Source organism: Coffea arabica, chromosome 6c (genome assembly GCF_036785885.1).
Source record: "Coffea arabica cultivar ET-39 chromosome 6c, Coffea Arabica ET-39 HiFi, whole genome shotgun sequence".
In the NCBI taxonomy this organism is placed as follows: domain Eukaryota; kingdom Viridiplantae; phylum Streptophyta; class Magnoliopsida; order Gentianales; family Rubiaceae; genus Coffea; species Coffea arabica.
This window is the reverse complement of record NC_092320.1, coordinates 52,698,913-52,722,411: the sequence shown is the minus strand read 5'-3', so window position 1 is coordinate 52,722,411 and position 23,499 is coordinate 52,698,913. Positions and strand designations below refer to the sequence as shown.

The 23,499-nt window shown below is 33.8% G+C and overlaps 2 protein-coding genes across 2 annotated transcripts; both read right to left on the bottom strand.

Moving 5' to 3' along the window:
• Positions 1 to 7,532: 7,532 nt before the first annotated feature.
• LOC113691914 (uncharacterized) lies at positions 7,533 to 17,883 on the bottom strand. The gene is made up of 7 exons (XM_027210242.2): positions 17,544 to 17,883; positions 14,396 to 14,511; positions 13,687 to 13,806; positions 13,520 to 13,598; positions 12,858 to 12,944; positions 10,687 to 10,749; positions 7,533 to 7,987 (listed from the first exon to the last, which is right to left on the bottom strand). Exons 2-7 carry the CDS (start codon positions 14,449 to 14,451, stop codon positions 7,910 to 7,912), a joined length of 483 nt encoding a protein of 160 aa, XP_027066043.1. The 5' UTR covers positions 14,452 to 14,511; positions 17,544 to 17,883; the 3' UTR covers positions 7,533 to 7,909.
• Positions 17,884 to 20,712: 2,829 nt separating this feature from the next.
• On the bottom strand, positions 20,713 to 22,593 carry LOC113693276 (trans-resveratrol di-O-methyltransferase-like). Its single transcript, XM_027211836.2, has 2 exons — positions 21,794 to 22,593; positions 20,713 to 21,179 (listed from the first exon to the last, which is right to left on the bottom strand). The coding sequence occupies exons 1-2, from the start codon at positions 22,565 to 22,567 to the stop codon at positions 20,859 to 20,861; spliced, it is 1,095 nt and encodes a 364-aa protein (XP_027067637.2). The 5' UTR covers positions 22,568 to 22,593; the 3' UTR covers positions 20,713 to 20,858.
• Between the last annotated feature and the right edge of the window lie 906 nt (positions 22,594 to 23,499).

Here is a 23,499-nt window from a genome sequence, read left to right as displayed (position 1 = left end):
TCAAGATACAACAGCTTTAAGAAAGCTAAGTTTTGGAACCTGTTGCACGAAATTTCTAGTTTTGAAGGCTTGACAGAGTTTCAAAGTCTGACCATAACTAGAGCTACACAACTCAAAATTTAGTGTGGTTTGTGATGTTGAAAACTAGATTTAAAATTCTACAATTCACTAGAAGGAACTGTATTAAAATTCATTTAGCAAGATAGCTGAAATTGAACTACAAACTGCAGCTAGGCTGGTTTCTTGGAAAATAGTGAGGAAATTCAGCCATATTTTCTGGTTCACTGCGGCTCATAGGAAACCAATTTGGAGGTGTATTTTATACCGACAGAAAGCTCTCGGAGTCTAGTTTCAGATGCCACAAGAGTCACTCGATTTCAACTCCCAGACAAAAAGTTATGACCCAAAACGTGAACACTGGTTGAGTCTCCTGGTCAGAAAAGTTTCCAGATTTCTTCCTCACTTAAACCCTACTTTAACACAACCAATTGTAAAGCTTTTTGGGAGATCTTTAACACATATAATCACCATCATATAACAAACATTATAACACCAAAACAACAACAAAATTCGAAATTAACATGAGGGTTTCTGTGAGGACTTGTAAAATTCCTTATATTTTTCTTAAAATTCCCTTTAATTTGGAATTTATTACTTTACAATAGCTTTACTACTCATTCACTCCCTCAATAGCTGGAATCAACCATAGAATTAAGGGTTTTTTCTTTAGGTTCATCATTAGGGTAAATTAGGGTTTTGACGTCTTTTGGTAGTGTGATTAATCGGTGCAGAGTGTATACTAAATTTGGTGGTTAAGAGTGAGTTTTAGATAAGAAAAAGTGTGTGATTAGGAGTAATAATAATAAGTTAGTGAATTGTAAGTGAAAACCCTAGTACGTACCAGTTAAGGAAAAACAGTGTGAATCGAAATGTACCGTTTACTACCGATTGAATACACCACTGGACCACTACCTTATTACCTTAATCCTCTTGTTATTATTTCATAAATATCAACTCTTCATCAGCCATGAGAGGGCCAAATTATTTGACCAAGAAAAACAAAGGAAAAGAAGAAAAATTTAAGATTCCATGCTAAGGTGACGCTTGGAAGTCATCCAACCAACTTTGACCCAAACCAAGTCCTAGCTTCTTATCTTTCTTGGAGTTTCATTTCTTCCTCATTATCCCTCATGGTGGCCGAGAGTTAGGGAGAGAAAAGAGAGAAGAAAACACTTCATTGTACTCTTGATTGTTGGCTTAGTTTGAGTTGAATCCAAAATCTAAACTGATTAAACTCTCACTTGGGAACTTAGGAAGTTTTGTGTGGTAAAATTTTAGAAGGAAAGGTTGTGTTTTTCTCTTGCAAGCATCCTTGGTGAGGTATTATGGCTGCCTTTCCTTTTTCTCTTCTTTAATCTTGTTTAAATTTGGATAGAAACTCATATTCTTGACTTATGATGGTTAATTAGTTAGTTTTGAATGATATGTTGGAATGTTTAGCTAGGGTTTGATATTTTCAGTTGTGATTATTGTTTTTATCTAGTATATGATGTTGATGAGCTTGGATAGGGACTTGGGACAGGGATTTAAGACATAAATGTGAATTTCAAGCATTGAATCATCAAATTCCAGAAATTTGAGACCAATCTGTCCTGTTATTGACCTGTATGTTTGTCCATGTTAGAGGTTGAATCAGACCTAGGTCAAAACATAAAAGTTGTAGGGAATGGAGTTATATAGCTTCCTGTAAAATTTCAGCTCAATCGAAATACTGTGGCAGGTGAAATGATAAAATTACCCCTAACTGCCAAATGCCCTATTGTGCAGGTAGTGCTCTGTTTTTTCTGAGATTGCACATTTTGACCTTAAAAATGAACGAATTGGCTGTTGATGTCTTCATAAGACTTGTAGTTCTCTGTCTTAGCTTCAAAACGGTATAAATTGTACCCCAAACCAATAATCGTAGCTTCAGTTGTGACCGAAACGCCAAGAGACATCAAACCTGTTGTTTTGTTGTTTGTCCTTAAACTTGGTTTCCGGTCGCATTACTAGTATTGTTTTGTAATTGAATGACATTAAACCTAGTTGAAGGGCTATTGTGGTAACATTGCTTGTGTGTGACTTTGGGACTGATTTGAGAAAAACAATGAAGCCATAAATGGCTGGAAAATAGCTAAATACAAAGGGCATGCTGCCCAAATTTTCACTCGAGAACTAGACGTGTGTACTTGTGATTCGAGCGAAGAGTGGAGGCTGAATTGAGCTTGAATTGTCTAGGTTATTCGAGTCCTCTTTTGTAGAGGTATATAAGTTAGAATTCAGCCGAAACTTATACCCTTGGAAAAATGAAAATAACGACTAATAGAAATACGTTTTTCTCGTCTTTTCGACTCAAATGAGAATTCCAATATTTTAATCGCTTTATTACCAAAACTAAAAGAGCGAGCATGCGTTTTTTAGAATATGATAAGTAATATGAATATTCCCAAATAACTTTCAATTACTTGATTTTCGTTAAACGAAACACTTAAGTTTCGAATCTTAGTTGATTTCAAAGTTCTTAAATAGTGTTTTATCACAGATTTGAACTCCAAACAAGGAGTAATACCTGAACGTGATTCGTAAAAATACTACATCTTTGGTGAGTGCTTCCAAATACCTGATTGAACTTGACACTTGTGTTCAATACTTGACCAATATGATTACATGATATATGATTGGTTTGATAGGACAAGAGTGTACTTTATCGCACTTGCCCTAATGTGATATATTCTTATTCATTGATTGCAATTGAATTGAAATACATGCTTATGATTCATATCTTGTCTGGAATTCTATAAACCCTATGGATAGTTAATTGAGTCGAGCCGGCAAGGGTTTGGTCGATTCGATAACGAACCCTGGGTCTTTAGTTTTGTCGAATGGAGTGTTATCTCCTCGACTAATCGGTATACTCGAGTATTACCACCAGTGTTTATCTTGGAATGCGGGCCTGGTAAAGGGTTTGGTTGGTGGATGGAGATTGAAGTTAAGTGGTGTACTACTGGATTAGTTACCTTACTTGAAAGTTGACGGAGTGTCAACTATTATATAATCAAGCTATGGTGGAGTTGGTTTACAAAAGTAACTGTATCCTTTTACATGAAATGCTGAATATTTAATGTTTGGCCATATGAAGTGTGATTGCTTATTTTCTTGACTTGTTATGCTCGTTATTTCACTATTATGATACTTTCACTTTTAATTAATGGTCAATTTGCTATTTGGAACATCACTGAGTTTTAACTCACTCCGTTAGTTTTGTTTTTCTTATAGGGGGTACGAGCGAGGCGTGAGACTTGTATAGGTTAGAGTAGTCTAGTTTTTGAATTTTGAAATTATACTCGCTCTAGCACCCGACTAGGGTTGATTATACTTGGTTTGTAAACACTTTAACGTATTTGGGCGTGTATAAGCCTTGTAGTTGGATCTAAACATCAATGTATATATTAAGTTTGAAATTGTTGTATTATTTGTTTTTCTATGGATGTAAGTTATTTTCTCGAGCTACGGGTGAGTAAGTTCTGGCGAGAGTTGGACAGGCGACTTGCTAAACCCTAGGGTATGCCCTAGAGGGAGGTGATGTCGTCACAGTTTCAATAAGCCAAAATTCGGACAGCATGCATCTCTCATTCCTCTAGTTTTCTTTTCCAACTTTCCATTAAAACTAAGCCATAATTTCTCAAAATAAACATCAAACAAGCAAGTAAACACACAATAATCCTCAAGGCCTCTACCTATAAAGTCACCTCAAGTCCACTACCTAGTGTCAAGATTCTTGTGAACCCATCAATAACCCAACAACTAACTAACTACTAATAGTTGAGAGGAAAAAGATGAGAACTTGGAGGATTACATTTGCTTCCAAGAATGAAAACTAACCACTAGTGTATGAGCTCTTAAATCACCAAAGTTCCTTCCTTGCTCAAGTCACCTTCCAAGCTTGTATGAAAAATCAAGAACATAAGCAAATTTGGAGAGTCTTCTTGGAGGAAAATGGAAGACAAGGGAGCTGAAATTTTTGGTAGGAAATGAGAGGGAGGGAGTCGGCCAAGAGGAGTGGGGAGAAGAAAGGTTTTGGGGGGTAGTTGGGTGATTTGATGGTGTGACAAGATGAATGACATAAAGGTGTCTTGATACCCCAAAAGTCAACAATCGATTAGTGAGCAATTAGTGCTCCTAATTGAGCTTAAGTTAACTCACTCATATCTAATCCCTCAATTAACTTTTCTTAGTCTACTATTAATCATTCTTAATTCTCTAAGATTAATATACTCTCGGATAGAATTTGCCTCAAAAAACATGCATTCACTATTTCTTATTAAGCGAACCACAGAGAAATTAAATTTGCTAATGAAACGTTTTAAAAATATAAATGAGACATTGTTCCATGCAAATGGATTTAAAATGGAGGAAATAAATTATTCGGAGTAAACGGGTGAACAAATAATTAATTAAATCAGTAAAATGAAATAAAAGTAAGTAAAATTAAAATTCGGGTCCTCACACTATAACCTAGAGACTGAATATGGTGAATATTGCTAATCTTAAATATTGATTAGTCAAATTGAATTTGCAATTGAATCAGACTTAGATGAGTTCGTTGATAAAGTAGGACAAATTACTTTAGATACTCATTCTAAAATTAAACCTGATGCAAAACAAGAGTTTTCTGAAAATCTTAGGCAGAATCAATTTTAGGGTAAAATTTATCAATTTAAGGCAATAATCACTTGATTAGATTCAAGACAACATTAAGTAAATTCCCACCAATAGAACAATTTATGGCAAGAATCAAGAACCACAAACACATCCGTATCTGATTCACCAAACACATTACATATACAGTAATATTTAAAAAAAATACAAATTAGGCCAACAATTCATCAATATTATTCAATTGATGAAATGGGAAAGACGGATGAAAATATAAAGAAGGTAGGGTTTTGAGTTATTTAGTTTTTCTTTATATTATATAGAGTGTTATACTATATTATTATATTTCCATATATCAATATGATATAAATAATATATTATATACATACTTATGTATCTACTGTCGAATATGAATATGCACTCGATCACTGAATCCATATTCCATTTATGAAATCGAATTCGGTCTTCTCGAATTGGGGATATCTTAATTCGAAATCGACGCTAATTGGAACATATTGAATTCGGATACTTCGAATTTCAACCGCTTTACCATTTTACCGAATTCGGTTTCTGTATTGATTTCAAATTCAGTCAGGAATTCTGCATTCGAATTTTTTGCACACCCCTGATTCAAGGAGGAAGGAGAACTAAGGTGGTACATTTCTCAGAGGGAAGTGGAGCGACTAAACTTCAGAGAAAAGAGGGAGTTGCTCCGCTCTTTTGTCACGATTTTGGAAAGAGAAAAGTGGTGATTCATTTGTTTTTATTTTAAACGTTTTAAGTGTTAAGCCTACTTGAGAATTATTCGTTCACAACTTAAATTTTTTTGGTAATAAAAAGTAATAAAATTTATGACATCCTCTTATTACTGCAAGTAATTCTTTTTCATTGATGTGATATCTCTTTTCGGCATCTGAAAACATTCCAGATGCATATCTATATAATAAATTATTTTCTGTTTTTAAAATTGCACTCCAAACTTCTTCAGAAGCATCAGTTTTTAATATAGGATTATCTTCATCAGATGGTAAGGTTAAAAACGGATAATTTTTACATTGCTCGTTTTATTTTCTTTACTAGAGCTATATGATTTTCAGAAAATTCATATTTATTATTTTTCTTCAGTAATTTTTGTAATTCTTTTCTTTTATCCGCTAAGTTGCAGATAAAATCAGATGCATAATTTAATGTTCCTAAAAATCTTTGCAATTATTTTTTATCTTCTAATTTATCAAGAAATGCTTGTATTTTTTTTTAAAATATGCGGTTGCATTTTTATTCCTTCACCATTTATTTCTAATCCTAAAAATTCAATTTCTTTTAATCATATTTTCGCTTTCTTTTTCGATAATCCGATTCCATGTTTTAAACATAACTTAGAGAATATATTTAACTGTTCTAAATGTTCTTCTATTAAATTTGAAGCTATTAATATATCATCAACATATACATATAAGAAAGGATAATCTTTGAAGATTTTATCCATTTTTCTTTGATATATTTGAGGGGCATTTTTTAATCCAAACAACATAACTAACCATTCATATTGTCCTCGAGGAGTACTAAATGCTGTGTATTTAATACTATCAGGATGCATTTTTATTTGCCAAAATCCACTGTACAATCAAATTTAGAATATATTTTCTCTCTTCTACTCATATACATGAGAGTTTCTTTATGTGGTAAAAAGTATCCATCGAATATGGTTTCATTATTTAATTGTTTGTAATTAACAACCATTCTAGGCTTATTTCTCACTATTTCAACATGGTTTCTTATCATAACTGCAGATAAAGAATGGGGAGAATTACTTTCTCTTATTAAAGGAATTTGTAATAATTCTTTAATTTGTTTTTTGAATTCATCTTGATCAGTAGGATTATACCTCATGGGTTTAACTCTAATTATTTTATTTTCATCTTTGAATTTTATTTCAGCATAATCTTGATTTTTATTCCAAAATTTAAGAGGATTTTCTGTACAACTTAATCTTAATTTTTCTTTTATGTCTTCTTGAAACTCTCTTGAATTTTCCAAAATTAGTTTAATTGAGTTCTTGAAATTATTCTTCTAATAGCTCTGTAGCAAGTTCTACACACTTGCAATCCTCATATTCTCCAACAACTAATGCTCAAATAAGACTACAGAAGCTATCTCCATATATTGTTGAATAGTTTTCTTTCATGATTCTACGAAGATGCTCTGCTTTTAGATTCTTTATGCTTGCTAATGGCATCTTTATAAAACATGCAGGGCACCCTTTACCCATATTACTTGATGATAACAAGGCTTCTTTGATGAATATTGCCATTGACTCGATCATTCTTTTCGATGAGATCAACTGATACGATCCCATAATTTGCTCAATGACCTTGTAGTTTGAAGATATCATTGAGCTAAAACTGGGAACATGTTTGGCTTATAAAAAATGGAGGTTCCAATATGAATAGAAGAGGCGAGAAAAACATCAATTGTAACTAATAATAATAGTGATTAGCGAATAAACGAACAAACAGAAGTGAGTAGCTTCGCAAGAAGTGACCTTATCATTTTACATCCTCATTGCGTTTCTCTACAATAGATGCAAATTATTTCCTATTTCACTCCAATGTCATGCAATTTTTAGGGCATGCCTTTGGTACTAAAAATTTCGAACTGCCAATTCACTTAATTCAATATTATATATTTTGCTTTTGGTTGATCCACATACCAAATCAGGTAAAAGATGAGCTCCAATGGCAAAGCGCACTGATACAATAATGCATGCTTATAATATTTTACCTTGTCTAGTATGGAACAAACCAAAAGCAAGGATTAAATTCTCAAAACGCATGAAAGATTCAAAATTTCCAGCGGCTAAAATATTAAATCCTACATGAAGGAAGAGCACCTCGTGCTCTTGTACTTCCTGGTTTTGCAACTAAAACATTGGGGTAACAAAGAAGCAGTGCTTTACGTACTGGATTGATGTTTGTCAAGTTTGTCAAGTACTTAAACCATCTGAAAGCCAAATTCAGGACTTATATATCCTTAGCAAATCAAGTACACTCCAAATTCTTCCCCAGAAAAATTAAACGCCAGAAGAGTTCCAAGTTCAGAAGCCATATCCTACTGCAGTTGGAGTATATACATAAAGCTGAACCAGTAAAGTTTTCACCTAGGACCAGAATGCTGTATGCCATGGCGCTTGGAAAAAGCTGAACTCAGTAAAGTTTCACCTAGGACCAGAATGATGTATGCTATGGCGCTTGAAAAATTCTCTGAAACCATAGGTGCTGGCATCATAGTTGAACTGCGAATGCAAACAAAGACTTGATCAAACAACAATTCGTCATGAGAGAACGAGAGATAGAGAGAGAGATTTACACTAATGACTATCAAACTTAAGATAAGGCTAACTTAAGGTAGAAAACAGGGAATTACAGTTTAACACCTATTCAGATTGAAAGAAAGTGATGAGTTCCGCATTCAAGATACAAAAGGCTAAGGATGATAAAAGTACATAAAAAGATTCAGAAGGTGAAAAATCCAATCTGTTACAAACAGCAATCAAGATTGAGTTTCAGATGGTAAAACATACTGGAAAGAAATTGAATTCTATAGAATGAGGATTATAACATAGACATTTGGCTAATGTCATATACGGTACCACTGTAAACAAATGCTTACATGGGCAAGGCTTTGGTCTTCACCACATATCCAATTGCATTTAACATGTGATTATGTGTTAAGCTCTAGACAATGATCTCTTTAACACTGATGACGTCTATAAGGTTGATCAACAGACATAACCAGCTCTATCATAACCTAAAGACTATGATATTCCATATAAAACTAGTACTCATTATACTTCAGTTGTATTTGTTATGAAAATTTTCCAACTCAACAGAATAAGAAAATCCAACTTACTTGGCTCATGAATGAAAGTACAATTTAAGCAGTTAAAAAATCTGTTTAAATACTAATAAGAATGCATCAGGTCCTTCACTTCCAAAAGACTTAAAAAGCCATCAAGATGTCCCATTTTAGTTATGACAATGCGAGCTTTAGACAAGTATCTTAGTATGTTCTCTTTTCATGGGAAACAATGAAGCCCAGTAAGCATAGTTCATTAGACATGAGCTGCATACTAGAGCGTAAACACACAACACCACCTCAAGTTCTCCATCCAGATTCCAGAGCATATCTATTTGTGTTCTTCTTGCCTAAATCCCTTCACAACAGACATCAGAAACATAACACCTCCAAAATGTTGTTGCTAACAACTAAGCCAACTTAGGGACTTGTAACCGTTGAGTATCAACTAAAGGTTAATTATTGTGGAAGATTTTGACAGCATCATGAGAAGGCATATATCCTGCAGCTCCCAGTTGATCCAATTTCAGATGCCACAATAAAAGGTAAAGATGCTTGTCACTGCTTCACTCTTCATCAATTTTCAATCTGGTGAAAAAGATCTAATTGATGGGCAAAGCCCATATAAAACTAGCATATGTAGCTTCAGATGCATTAAGTTTGTCCTTCTCACTACATTCTACAGAGGAAAACAACAAAACACTATCAAGTGATACGCAAACCCCAATTTTTTTTACGAAGAATCCTCTTACATAATGAAATATGATTGTGAAATAGACCCAAAAACATCACATTTTGTGAATTGACCACTGCTGACTACCTTGACTTTCAATTTTCTTCATCTTTGACAAGATAATTTCAGCAATTCTACAGTAGCGAGCATCAGTAGGAGAAGGAGAAGAATCAAAGAATGGCGAATTTCCAAACTCACTAGCTTGTATATGGACCAGCTATGCTCTTGGAGATTCTTACTTTTCCACAAGGCTCGGAAAACTTAGCTTAATACTGTGTATTTTCATGTAATAACCAAACAGCAAGTAAAATTTGTGTCAATTAAGTGATGATGCATCACTAGTTTGGAAAAAAAGCTCTCTAGCAGCTCTCGAACACCAATACTTTTACAGCTCTTGCTTACGTAAATGTTTTTAAGACTCTTTAACCATTACTACCATAAAAAAAATAAAAGAAAGTTCCTGGCACAGTCCTGATACTTCCACAAAACATGCCTATGGTCTTCAAATACGCTTAAAGAGTAACAAACTATCAGAACTTATGTACTTGAATTCTCAAAAGGCTACCTCGCATATGTGACATCCAAACAACTTAGATATGTATAGCTTTATTGAGAAAAATTGTTTACCAAGAAGAACTACATTCACTAGCATGTCAATGGGGAGGGTTTTGTGCCGACCCAATCCAGTTCCATCATAGTTTCATAACTCTTAGTTCAAATTCTCAACACAGACCTTACCAAGAACCAGACCTTGTAAGAGAATTATGGGTTGCGAAGCATCTGGTTTTGTACAATATAGACCCAGACCCAGAGCCTACCTACGCCCTTATATGTTCATGTAAACTTGTACAGGCTTGTAGGTGGCCACACATATAACAAGCAACATATGTGACATGATGCGTATACATGAGACAAGTGGCTAGAATCACTCATTAAGAGATTTTCTAGGTTTTCTGTTTTCTTATGTAAGCTTTGAAACTCACTAGTAAAAGAACAGAACGGTAATTATTTAGTTATTCGCAACTACCATAAAGGAAAATCTTCTGTACCACGTATAAGAACTTGGTTTAGATCAGGACATACTGAGCACAGAATAGTGTTCATCACAAAGTTGGTCATCCAGTGAGACAGACATAAGACATCCAAACTACAGAATTTAAAGTGCACAAGAAAATTATGGGCGACTTGTAAAATAGTGAACCATTTTGAGCCAGTATGATAACAAGCAACAATTCAGATCCCGGGTGACACTCTAATGCAATTTAAGCTATCATCAAGTAAAGCTTCTTTCTAGAAACCACTATATGAAAAAATAAAAAAAAAAAGACATTGAGATCTTAGAGAAAGGATAAGAGAACATAGCACGAAAGACTGCTGCAAGTCCATAAAGACTCAAAACTTACAGGTAAAACTTGCACAGAGTATTTTGTAATATTTGGATCAGCAACCCTTCCATGATTAATTGCCTGGTTCAAAAGACAAAGATAGAGCTTAATGAGGCACGTAATTGTCAGCTGCACATAGCCCAAATCTAAGATTAATTGACTTGGACTTACAAAATAGGAATAAGCATCCTACCCTGCTCGGGTCCACAATACTACCAAAAGTTCTTACTCAAGACAAATGGGAAAAAGAAAGCATCATGAAACTACCTTCTCTTGAAGAAAGAAAGAATCTGTCTACTTAAATCCACAAGTAAGAAAGAGATAAGGAAAGGAAAATGCCTCAAATACCAAATAGCTGGCATATCCTCGATAATACACCCAAAATGAAATTATTCCACATATAATAAACAAGATTTAAGGTTATTACAATTCCAGAGCAGATCAGGAAAGTTGACCCCATATTGATTACACACTTGACTCCATTTTCTTGAAGTTTTGCTGGTAGGTGGATGTATGAGGATAGGAGACCAAATATTTATGCTATCCTCTATTCCTTGATAACAAATAAATAATTTCACTGGAAAAAAAAAAAGAAATGATTTTCAGATTAACATTCTTAGGTATGTTATCAGTATTGAAAAAGTTCAAAAAATTTCAAGGTGGCAATGGAACAAATACTCTTGGTTTTTGTAATAGACCAAGTACTCCCATTAGTATCAACAGATAATCTTATTTTTTTGTAAAAGTTCTCATTAATATCAGAGTCCATGTTTGATTAACATCAAACTCTTTGTTACCATGAATGCATATATAGGAAGCAAAACTGGGTTTCCCAATACAGCTGAATTTTCTCCTGGAATGATTAACTACTTAAGCAAAATAATGGCTCTGTATGGATTCGTAGTTTTTGGAAGAGGGTAGGGGAAGGAGGACAGAGGATGGAGGGAGGAAGTGGCGGTCCTTTGCAATGCTGGTGAGGGGTGGGCGTGGCGGTAGAGGGAGCTGGCAGAGAAGAGTGAAGGGTGGCCGGGAGGCTGAGGTAGGGAGGAAGAAGATGTTTTGAAATTATAAAAACGTCCCCAAAAAATTTTAAATCCTTAAAACGCCCTGTCATACAATTGTACGGTAAAGTTTTTGAGATACAATGCTATAGCATGGCTCCTAAAAAAATCTAATCCGTACGGACCCAATAATTTCAAGAGGTAAAAAATGATCAGATTTGTCATTACCATTTTTAGGTATGTTTATGGTAATTCAAAAAAAAATTAAATCAAACAGATACTACTGATTTTTGTAAGATTTCAAAAATTCCCATTAACATCAACTAGATAATCTTGCTTTTTGTAAGAGTACAAGTATTCATCATCACATGTTTAACTCAGCATCAAATTGTTTGTCATTGTGGAGGTATTGACACAAAAAAACAAGCTGGGTTTCCAAATAAAGCTAAAGTTTCATTGGAACCCTAAAATCATATGCATAGGGACACTCAAAACAGATAGCTTTGTTGAAGTTTCTTCTTTGCATTAAAAAATCCAGGCAATCAGGTACAAAGATATTCATATACTCACTTCTACTCAAACAATGAGGTTGCATACCACAACTTATTATAACTTTGCTACAGTCAAAGTGTCGGCAACTTGAACTAAGTATAGACTAAAACCTTAAAAGTTTATCAATCTTATCATGATAACTAGCTCAAAATACACTACACAGTTAAAAAGAATTTTGACCCTTCATCTTTGCTTGAATTAGCCAGGAAAGCATTACTTGATGAATTTTATGGCAAGTGTTTTGCACTTTCAAGTTTCAACGAATTTCATTTCATGTACACTGACAAATGAATTGCATTTCTCACTTATCCATCAACCAGACTTGCAATGTTCTCATTACTACATTCAGCCAGAAGTCATTCCCTATTACATCTCACTTAAGTAGTTGTTGATAAACATTTAGATAATAACACATGAAAGAACTTTAATAGGATGTGGGATTAGAGGAGTATGGGCACACTATCAATTCCACAAAAACATTCTACAAAACTAGAAAGACAAATTGCTCCATCAGACGTTCAAAAAATGTGGCATGACATTATGAAGAATATAATAATAATTGTCATAATGTACATTTACTTGTTCAATTAATGTAAAGCAAACCACAAAAAGATATGGTTTTCAGGTTACACTTACTTGTTCAGGACTGTGAAATATCTCAATAAATGGATATTCCGTCTTCTGGCGAGATATACAAAAACCAGGATACTTTGGGCACTCAACCTGTTATGGCAAAGATATTTCCAGCACAGAACCAATTTAGTGAGATGGCCGAATATTCTCATTACAGGGAATTCTTCCTAAATGCAAATTCAATGATCAGTGATGTACATTAGCAAAATTTATTTCAGTTATACAGCTATTAGCACTAAGATAGTTATAAACCATGTAAGCATCCAGGTGTAGGCACACTAATACATACGCCTGTGGTGAAGCATTCTCGTATGAAAACCGAAGTAATAAATGTACAATAACCTTCATATGCATGAAAAGAAGGTGGCTTCAGCTATATTCCAGCATTGAGGAAAGTGAAATGAGGAAACTAACAACTTCTATGGACTGCTACTTCTGGAAAACAAAAATTTTGCTCTTGAGAAACATAAAGAATGGTTTGTGGACCTATTGTTCCCCTTCTAAATGTTTAATTGGGCAATAAGGAGTGACATCACATTTTCGATTCATCACATTATACAGCTTATATTTCTATCAAGCACCCAAAAAACATGTGTTACGTCTAATCAAACATCCCAATTAGGAAGACGACGAGTACAAAATAAAAGCATCTAGAAGTGACTTACACGCAAAAATTTTACATGAGGATAGAATTTGACTGCTGCTTCCTCGAGAACTTTGTCAAGATGCTTTGTAAGGTTACATCTGCATAAATTAGAAATGCATGACTTGAGTATATAGGTTCATGAGCAAGACAAACAGTCAAAGAAAAGAGAACAAAATGCAAAATTACTTGATGGTAAATGCAACAACCACAGGGTAACCTTGATGAAGAAGCTGGACAAACTCCCGCTCTGAAGTAAAATGAATAACCCTTGATGGCCCAAGATCCTTTGGATATCCAGTATAATACCTTCAAAACCCAATTAGGCAAAAGAATGTAATAAGAAACGATAAGGGTAAAGAAAATCTCTAACTGGAAAGTCAGGGAGCTAGGACAAGAAGTAAATTCAGAGCTAGTAAGTAGATTAAAAATTTTTGCTTTGCAATCACACTGGGCTATATTTTGGCATTAATTTCAAGGATTTAGCCATTCCAAAACATTAAAACGAAAAAGGCATTTATGTTTTTCAAAAGTGGTCCAACACCAATGCATAGAGAGTTGATAGTCATGAAAATTATATGGCAAAGCAAAAGATGCACCTCAGACACAACAATTACATGCAATGGACCTAAGTCCAACTGCTATGAAGTATGGTCGCGTTTCATCTCATTGTTGAAATCCAAAGTGACGATTTCTCCAATAAATGTATGTTGAATCAGGAAAATCTTCCTAACATTAGTTGAAACCAATATGAAGTAACATAGCAGGAACAAAAAAAATGAATATGATACCAACTCTTGCAATATGAAGATTCATTCTTACTGTACTACTACAATTAGTTTGCCATACTAAAAGTAGAAGTGTACAAATCAACGCAGTCAAAAAATACACTACACACCTGCAAGTCGCACGGAGATTAAGCATCATTTTGTCGAAAAAGGAAGGCTTCTCCATTGCAAAGGCAATAAAACAATGTAGCTTGAGTTTTTCCTTTTCTCAGCCTTTCTGCTAATACTATTATAGTTTTAAAAAAACGGCAGAACAAAAAATGGTCAGATTCATCTATTTGAAGAGCACAAGATATTTAAATCAACATAAGACTTGCATCCTTTTGATCAAGTCTAATCAAACTAAAGCAGTTGGTAAACCATAACTTTAAGTGAAAATATGAATAAAGAAGAAAAGATAGCCCAAGAATCCTAGTTTAAGAATAAAAACTCTAAGTAATAGTTTTTCTAGATGTATGAATTCCCACTTGCATGACACGAGAGGGTAGAATTTAGCTTATATCATGCAGAGAACTTTGTGACCCAAAAACTAGCATTACAAAAGCACGTCTCAAAACAATGCTTTCCACCCCACAAGAACCATAATTCACCTCTGCAACTGATCAATTTACCCTCACACCCAACAAATAGCTCATGTATCAAAATACTCCACTTGTTGCATGCGCAAACGGTGAAGCTTAGTGATCAAAGTCAAGTTCAGGCTAGTGTATCAATTAGTCGTCCACAAGAAAATAAACACTATATTCCACTTTAAACTTATAATTTGGTAGCCAATCTTATACACACAAATTACCAAAAATAGGAAAATCCAAATCTCAAAACATAACATTGGGGGAGGGTTGGGTTGGGTAGTTAGGTGGAAGGGGTTGTAAGTAGCTGGTCCTGGGTTCAACACCTCCCACTTAAGATTGGGAAAAAATCCTGTAACATTACAAGGTTGATTCCAGGGAAAAAAGATTTCACCAATAAAAAACTGCTAAAGTACCACTATGAGAATTAAATAGATAAAATTTCACTTAGGCACAACTTCACCAACAACTCAAACACACTAAACACCTCAAGAGAAAAGCTGCATAAATTTCAAAAACTGGACAGAGGTCTCTATGGTCTCCTCTTTATTCAAGCAATGATAAACCAAAGTGTAGCATTTGAATAGATTAACAATATCTCTTTTGTGACAACAATTAAAAGTTTATGGCAAGTATATTTACTCAAAGGGTGAAAATAATTTATTAACACATTAGAATACTCCAAAATTTTGATTGCTGAATTAGTTATAGTCAATATTCACAAAGTACATTACATAATGGACCACCCTCACATTGTCACACCCCCATTTTTTAATAAATGAGAATAAAATGGTATTTCAGAATTTTGGTTTATTCAATGAAAAAGAGAAAAAGGATATAGGGTGAAGAATAAGAAACATAAGACAAAGTAAAATTAATACTCCCTCCATCCCATTGAAAATGTCATACTTTCCTTTTGATTTGTCCCAAAATGCTTGTCACTTGCCAAAAATGGTTGTGAACTTTATGAATAATTTCCAATGCTTACTCCTATCTCACATGACCAAAAGGTAAGTGTTATTAGGGCCAAAAAGTCTTCCATCAAGACTTGCAACTTTGTTGTTAAGTTGATTGATATGCTGCACCAACGATTTTGAAATGATTGCCTTCCGTGTCTTCACGCTCTAAATCCAACTAGAATAAGTCATATGCCAGCCAAAAAATATGTGGGCCTTGCTGTCATGTTTTGCAATCCATTGTTCACCTTTCGTGTTCAAACAAAGGGCAAAATGAAAAATGTAGATGAATTCTTCAATAGTTGGGCACTGTTGATAATAAGTTGGAGTCTCGAAAAGTGATAAACTTTTCAGGATGGAGGGAGTAATTGAGAAGTTTAAGGGTTTTTTTTTGTCATTCTGGAACTTTAGTTTTATAAAAAAAAAAAGGTACAAGAAAAAATAAACACAAATATATAAAAGAAATAAGAAAAAAGCCCTTGAACAAGAAATAGAAGTATGACAGCTTGTAGACTAGAAAAATGTGTACTGGAACTGTTGCAACATTCTACAATGATAAACATGAGTAAATAAACAAAAGCAAGTAATATAAGCTACACAATTCCATGTACCACGTTGCACTCACATTAGTTTTAGAAGAGAACGAAGACTAACGAAGCTAATTAAACTAATACGGTTCGAAAAATGGCAAATTAATTCTCAGTTGCAATTCAATTAAATTACATTTCACTTTTTCAACCTACGGATTTAATTAAAACTTCGAAGAAATATACTCCAGAGGATTAATGAGAAAGCATCTAAACCTCAGCATGGGACCAAAGTAGGAAACAAGAAAAATCCAAGGGACTAAGTTCCAAGTTTAGAAAGTTCTTTTCTATTCTCACAGTGAAAGAGCAGTGTCTGCACTTATTCTCCCTAGGCAAGCTATATTCCAGTTCCAGCCAGCTTTGTACGAGCCGGATGCCTCTCTCCCTAAACCGCCCATAAAATGATCTACGCATGTGGGTTCTACAATATGATCTACGCACAGAATGAAACTGTGGCAGTTGCCATCTCTGTTTTTTGCATATAGAGTTCACCGACAGCAATGGCAACGCTAGGCATGGCTGCCGCATGCAACGCTAACACAGAGTTGCCAGATGCCTCTCTCTCTAAACCACCCACAAAATGCTTTGTGCAATGGGGGTCTACCACAAAAAAAAAAAAAAAAGCAAACTAACAAACAATGAACAACTGTGGCAGCCGTCTTCTCTGTTTTTTTGCATCTAGAGTTTGCCTGCAGCACTGGCAAAGCCAGCCATGACTGCCATGTTCAACGCTCTCATAGAGTTGCTGTCAGCACTAGCAAAGCCAGGCATGGCTGCCCCGTTCAACGCCCTCACAGAGTTGCCAGTAGCACTGGCAAACAACCATGACTGCCGCATTAAACACTCTCACAGAGTACAATCTCCAAATGGAATATTGCACAACAAAAAGTAAATTTTCTAAGTTTCCTTTCAATTTTCACCTCGGCATTTTAACAAAAAGCTGATGGGCCCAGACCACCACATGCTCTTCGCGTCAAATCCGATCACAAGTAAACCCCAAAACTTTTAATCCAACCAAATTCATAGTCTTTCGAACATAAATTTCAAATTTAAATTTTCAAAGAAGACAGAAAGAGTGGCAGTTCGAAAATGATAATAAAATTTTTCATTTGAAACAGATATAGGAAGGAGAAGTGAGAGTTTTACCGTGATATCTAATAATGTTGATTCTGGCAGCACAGTGGCGGTAGTGGTGAGCTGCCTGCGGCCAGCAACTCTGGTGTGCCGTCCTCCTCCTATGGAAAATTCTTGATTCCAGAATTTTCATGAGCTAAACATTGGTTGTCGTTTTATATTTTATTTATTGTCGCTTGGATGAGATCAGCTCGTCAACAGGTTGGTTTTATTATATTAGACCGATGACGTATTAAGGGACTCTCAACTGGGTAGTCGAGTTTGTTAGGCAGTTATTATTCCATTTCTTTCCCCGATAGCGATCTCTCCTTTCTATTACACGTTAAGCATACAAAATATATAAGAGATGTTTGTTAGGAATTTTATCATCCTTTAGGAGGCAATTATTCCACTTCTTTCCTTAACAGCAATCTCTCTCTATATATATTTTTAGGATTTCTATTACATGATGTTTCCTTAATAGTGATCTCTTTATATATAAAGGATTTTCCTATTACACAATAAGCATATAAAATATAAAAGATATACTTGAGTTATCAATTCATCAATACACGTGACAACTATATAAACACGAAACAGATGAAAGAGAAGGTAATTTCGAGACAAATGATTTGATAAAAATGTTATATTTTATTTATAATTAAATAAATAATCTGATTCATATTCATTTTAGTCTCTAAAAATAGAATTTGACCTAAATCATATTTATTTTTCTCCTAAAAAAGTGGGATCCAGCCTAATCTATATTCACTTTTGTGATTGAAAAAATAGAATCGAACACTTTTGTATATAAAAAATAACTATATGTGGATCACATAGTGATTTCAGACTAAAAAGTTGTCAAAAACTTGGATTGACACCCGATTTTATTAATTAAATTTATAAATGAGGTAAAATTAACATTTTAAAAGTGTGTGGCGAAAAAAATTCATTTAACCAAATAATAAGGGCAGGCATTTCAAATGATTTCTCCTTTTTCTCCAAATAATGTCCAAAAATAATTTCATCTTATAATATTTTCTTGAGAATAAAATGAGAAACTAGAAAGGAAAGAGGAAAATCCAAAATTAAAAGAATTGAAAGGCTAAAAAAATTGTATTTTAGGAAAGTGATTTGAATATTTTTTAAATCATTTAAGGAGAAGATAGATCTCTGCAATTCCTCTTTTTTAATTTCAATCATTAAGGTGAAAATTTTTGTCGAAAAGAGGAAGAATTAAATAAAGAAGAAAGAGAAAAAGAAATAAAAGAAAGGAAAACAAGGTAAATGAAAAGTCAAAATAATACAAGGGCAATTTTGTCCTAAAGGGGATTCAGTGAGCATAATTAAAGGTTAGAGGGTAAACTGAGAAATAGGGTATTTTTTAAGGGGATAAATTGTGATTAACCCTAATTTTTTTTGTAGAGTAGAAGTAATGATATTCCCAGTAGCAAAGCTAGAAATATTTGCCTTGGAAAGCAAATCTCTAAACCAATTGCTAGACACATCAAGAGAGATGCTGGCTTGCATACTCTCAATTTAGACCATTATATTCGTCACCGATATTGCTCAAGTCTGTTTCTACTTCAAGATAAGAAATTCCTGTATTTCTCCACCTCAAGTTATTTGTTTAGCACTTGTGTACTTCTGGGTTACTGTAAAAATTGATGATTAATGCAAGAATCCTGATTGCAGAAGAATTAATGGTCATTTCTGTGCAGTTAATTCTATTAGCGTAGAATATCTTATGAGTTGATGTTAAAAGAATTCTATCCTCTTAAAACTTTTATTTTCTGAGATTGCTTAAAACAGTCTTCTTTCCCGTCATAAGTTGTCAACATCATATTTGTGTAAAATAATTAAAAGCAGGGTTATTATCATTTTACCCCATTAACATTTGGTGCTATTATCAATTTCTCCCTTAACGTTATCTTTTAGTCACTTTACCCCCAAAACTAACGGTCAAACTTAACGGAGTTTGTTAATTAAAGTGAAAAGACATGTTTAACTCTTAAAATTATTATTACTTTACCCCCATAAAATATAGTTTCATTATCAATTTACCCTCTAGAATTATTTTTTTAGACAATTTATCCTGCTATTAAACCAACTTAACAAGTTAAAAAACCTTAGAAGAAACTATCCTCCTCTTTGCATGAAAAAAGTTAGAGGGATTCTTCTCCTTTTAATATCAACAAAAAAAGTCAAAGTATTAATTTCTTTCTTCTTAGAAATTTTATTAATATTGAAAAAAATAATAGAAATAGGGAGAGGGGGAGGGGGAGGGGGAGAGAGAGAGAGAGCTCAATTCTTTTTTTAAAAATTACAAATAAGAAAGAGTTAAATACTTTTATTATTTTAAAATTATTTCACATTTTTGTTTACCACCAAATTCCAATTCTAATCTTGACAACCTTAAATTAATACGATAATGTTAGACGTTTCTTTATTTTCTTTTTTTACAAAATCTAATTTTTTTATCTCCTTCTTTCCTATCTCTTTTCCTTTTCCTAGTCTTAATAAGTGGGAAAAAAGAAATTTGAGAAAATACTTTTATTTTTATATTTTTTGATCTCTTAAAGTGACAAAAAAGGAAAATAACCATTCCAACTTTTTTATTTTTAATTATATATAAAGAAGGGTAGCGATATTTAAAATTTTTTAACCATACTAGTTAGATTAATGATGAGATAAAACGTCTATAAAACAATATTAGGAACTAAAATTATTGTATCACTATAATCCAAATGAATAAAGTGATAATAACAATTTAGTAATGCTATAAAATAAAAGGGTATTTTTTGTCTAAAATTTCTTAATATATTGAGTTGAATTACTTATGGGGATAAAGTGACTAAAAGATAACATTAGGGGATAAACCGATAGTAGTAATATGGTTTAAGGGGGTAAAGTGATAATAACCCTTAAAAGCAGCCCAGATGTTGTTATGAAGAACTAATGGATGATGTTTGAAAATAAATAAGAGTAAATCTTATATACATTGACGGTGCATACATTATCACGATTGGATATACGAAACATATGTAAAATTTGAATTTTAAATTCAAATTTGGATTATGTTTCATGCATCTAATGGTGAAAATGTCAGTATATAGAAAATTAATCCAATAAGAGTATAATGTGTTTTGCAGTTGAGGTTGACAATTCTATACCATCATATCATTGGAAGATTAATAGTTATACTTCCTTCACAATTATATTAATCGACATATTTTGGTACTACAAATCATAGCATCAAACATATGTTCCATGTTTAAGGAAACTTATTTTGAAGGTCTTGAACGCAGATCCATCACTCTTTAGCACAAACAAAGTGCAAGAAACTTATTAATAATAATAAACCTCAATGACAGATCTCAAGCCCAGTACAGGAGTTATCTTGTAACCATTGAAGCCTGCCTCAAAGAAAAGCTTTGCCCAATCTTTCTCATTTCTTTCTCTTCCTTTGACCAGAACCATCATCAGCATATCAAAGAACAATTGGGTTTCAATAGCCTCCGCATTATCATCATCATCTCCATTTTGCCGGCTTTTCAGCAGCATGTCAATAATTATCACCTTGCCACCCTTTTCCTTGCTAGGAATTGCTTCTTTACATTTCCTAAGTATTTGTACACACTCCTCATCGCTCCAATCATGCAATATCCACTGCCAATAGCATCATAAAAGCATTGAAGAATTTGTCAGAAAACTCGTATATATCCCATGTGAAATTTATTGAATAAAATGATTAATTAAAAGAAAATGATAGAGATCGAGTGTGGGAGAAGATAAAAAGCAAGACTGTCGTTATTTTTATCAATCAACAAAAACATAAAAAGTATCACCAAGTTTAGTGTATGAAGAGTAACAAGGTGATATAATGTTTGATCACATACACAAGGGGCAAAGATGTATCACTCCATTGTATAAAATTTCATTTTTGAACGTGGAAACCATAACTTGACTATTCCGGAGGACATGAAACACAATTTGCTCTATTAATTAGTCATAAGATACGACTAGCAGTACTAGATCCTATCTTAAGAAATTAAAAAAAAAAAAAAAGGGTGTTGATATTGTACTTGTTAAAACATGTTTATCCTTTTTTCTTCATGGTGCAGTTTCCAAATTAAGCATATTTCTTGTTCACTTGAAGTTGACAGTTGTCTCTTTAACAGGTGAAGTTTAATAGGGGGAACTGAAGCAAAGTACAAAAAAAATTAAACAAGCTCCAAAAAGCTAGTTATTGAACCAATAAACCATGCCTGATTGATTTATACCTTCAATAAAACAGCATCTGAAGGAGGAATGGCTTCAAACATGTCACCTCCAACATAGGCCAAGTTCTTACTACTTTCCGAGCCATCAACAACATGAGGAAGATCAAGCACAGAGCATTTCAGATGGGGAAAAGCATCAGCTATAGCCTTAGCCACAGTTCCAGTTCCACCTCCAACATCAATCAACGAATTCAGCCCCATAAAAACATCCTTACAGTTCTTGATAACCATGGTGCAAACCAACCGGGCATCACTAGCCATGCCTTCATTAAAAAACTGGTTTAGCCGCGGTTGGCGACCTGCAAGCTCCCACATTGATGTCCCATGACAGCTATGAAATGGGGTTTCTTCATTGTCTTGAAACCACTGGCTAAAATGGTGCCATGGATCAGTCAAGATTGGATCAAGCATGGCAAGTAGAAACGGTGTCACGCTAAAAGGGTCATTTGCTAGTAGAAGTTTCGAAGCGGAAGTGAGTGCATACCCCTCGTGGCCTTCATTATCGGGCATCTTTGCTTTGATGAAGAATCCCGAGTGGATTAGAATCCGCATTAGGCGATAAACAAAATGGGCTTTTGCATTATTGATGGGAAGAGCATCGATCAATTGAGCAAGGGCCATTGGCTGGCCATGTTTGTGAATAATGTCTGGAATGCCTAATTGAATTGCACATTTGAGGGACATGGAATTTATGAAGTTGAATAGATGGTTCCATATGTGAGCTTGAGCTTGAAAAAGCTCACCAGTATGGTCACCATTTCTAGCAAAATCCATTTTTTTTTTGAGATTCTAGGATTGTTTCTTTTTGGCTGTGTGAATCGCTACTAGATCTAGTTAGCAATTTATAGGCGGGGTATGGGATTCATATGAACCACGTTGCAATAATTTTTCCTATTGTACTGACGACGACCTATTAAAAAAATGAATGATCAATCAGCCTCGACGAGCAATAGCTTGTGGGCAGCCAAGCAAATGTTTTACAGTTTCCTTTTCTTTAACTACCAAAACACATGTTTATATTTAATTAGCAACTCTAATCTCCTAATTGGTACAATTAGGATCCAGATGGCAATTGAGCCGGTGTCCGTGGAAGACTAATGGGGCAGGGGAATTTTTTCCCCCCATTAAAAAATGGGCGGGGTTGGGGGAGTATACCCCCCACCCATCCCGTACCCTGCCACTCATTAAAAAAAATTATATATGTATATATAGTTACAAACTTATAATAATGATATTATTAATTATAAATATTATATAATATATATTAGTGTATGTGATATAATTGATATTATCAATTATACCAATAATTACACGTGTCTACTAATAGAAATTATTAATTAGTTATACTAAATTTACTAATACAATTATAATAAATTTCTAATTACACTTAACACAATAATACTTTTTTTTCTCAAAAATTACAATAATGACTTAGTGATTATATTTGTCTTAAAATTGAAAACTTAACTACTTTAGTTATATTTATCTCATTATGTTGGATTGTATTCAAATAACTTTTGTTTGATTATTTTTATGGGTTTCAATTGTAAAATTACAATAGATAACGACTTAGTGATGTGTTAGTATTTAAATACTTCATTCTTTGCTAAATTTTGACTACAATAAAATTATATGACAAATTTTTATTAATCTCACGGGTGTCACCGTGGGAGAAGTAGGGCGGAGGTGGGGAAATTAGTGGGTAG

Coding starts and splice junctions, on each gene's coding strand:
- LOC113691914 (XM_027210242.2), bottom strand. CDS start 14,451: ATGGAGAAGCCTTCCTTTTTCGACAAAATGATGCTTAATCTCCGTGCG. Junction 13,599..13,686: donor GTTGTTGCATTTACCATCAA/GTAATTTTGCAT, acceptor TAATTTATGCAG/ATGTAACCTTACAAAGCATC. Junction 12,945..13,519: donor CTCATGTAAAATTTTTGCGT/GTAAGTCACTTC, acceptor TTGCCATAACAG/GTTGAGTGCCCAAAGTATCC.
- LOC113693276 (XM_027211836.2), bottom strand. CDS start 22,567: ATGGATTTTGCTAGAAATGGTGACCATACTGGTGAGCTTTTTCAAGCT. Junction 21,180..21,793: donor CAGATGCTGTTTTATTGAAG/GTATAAATCAAT, acceptor TGCTATTGGCAG/TGGATATTGCATGATTGGAG.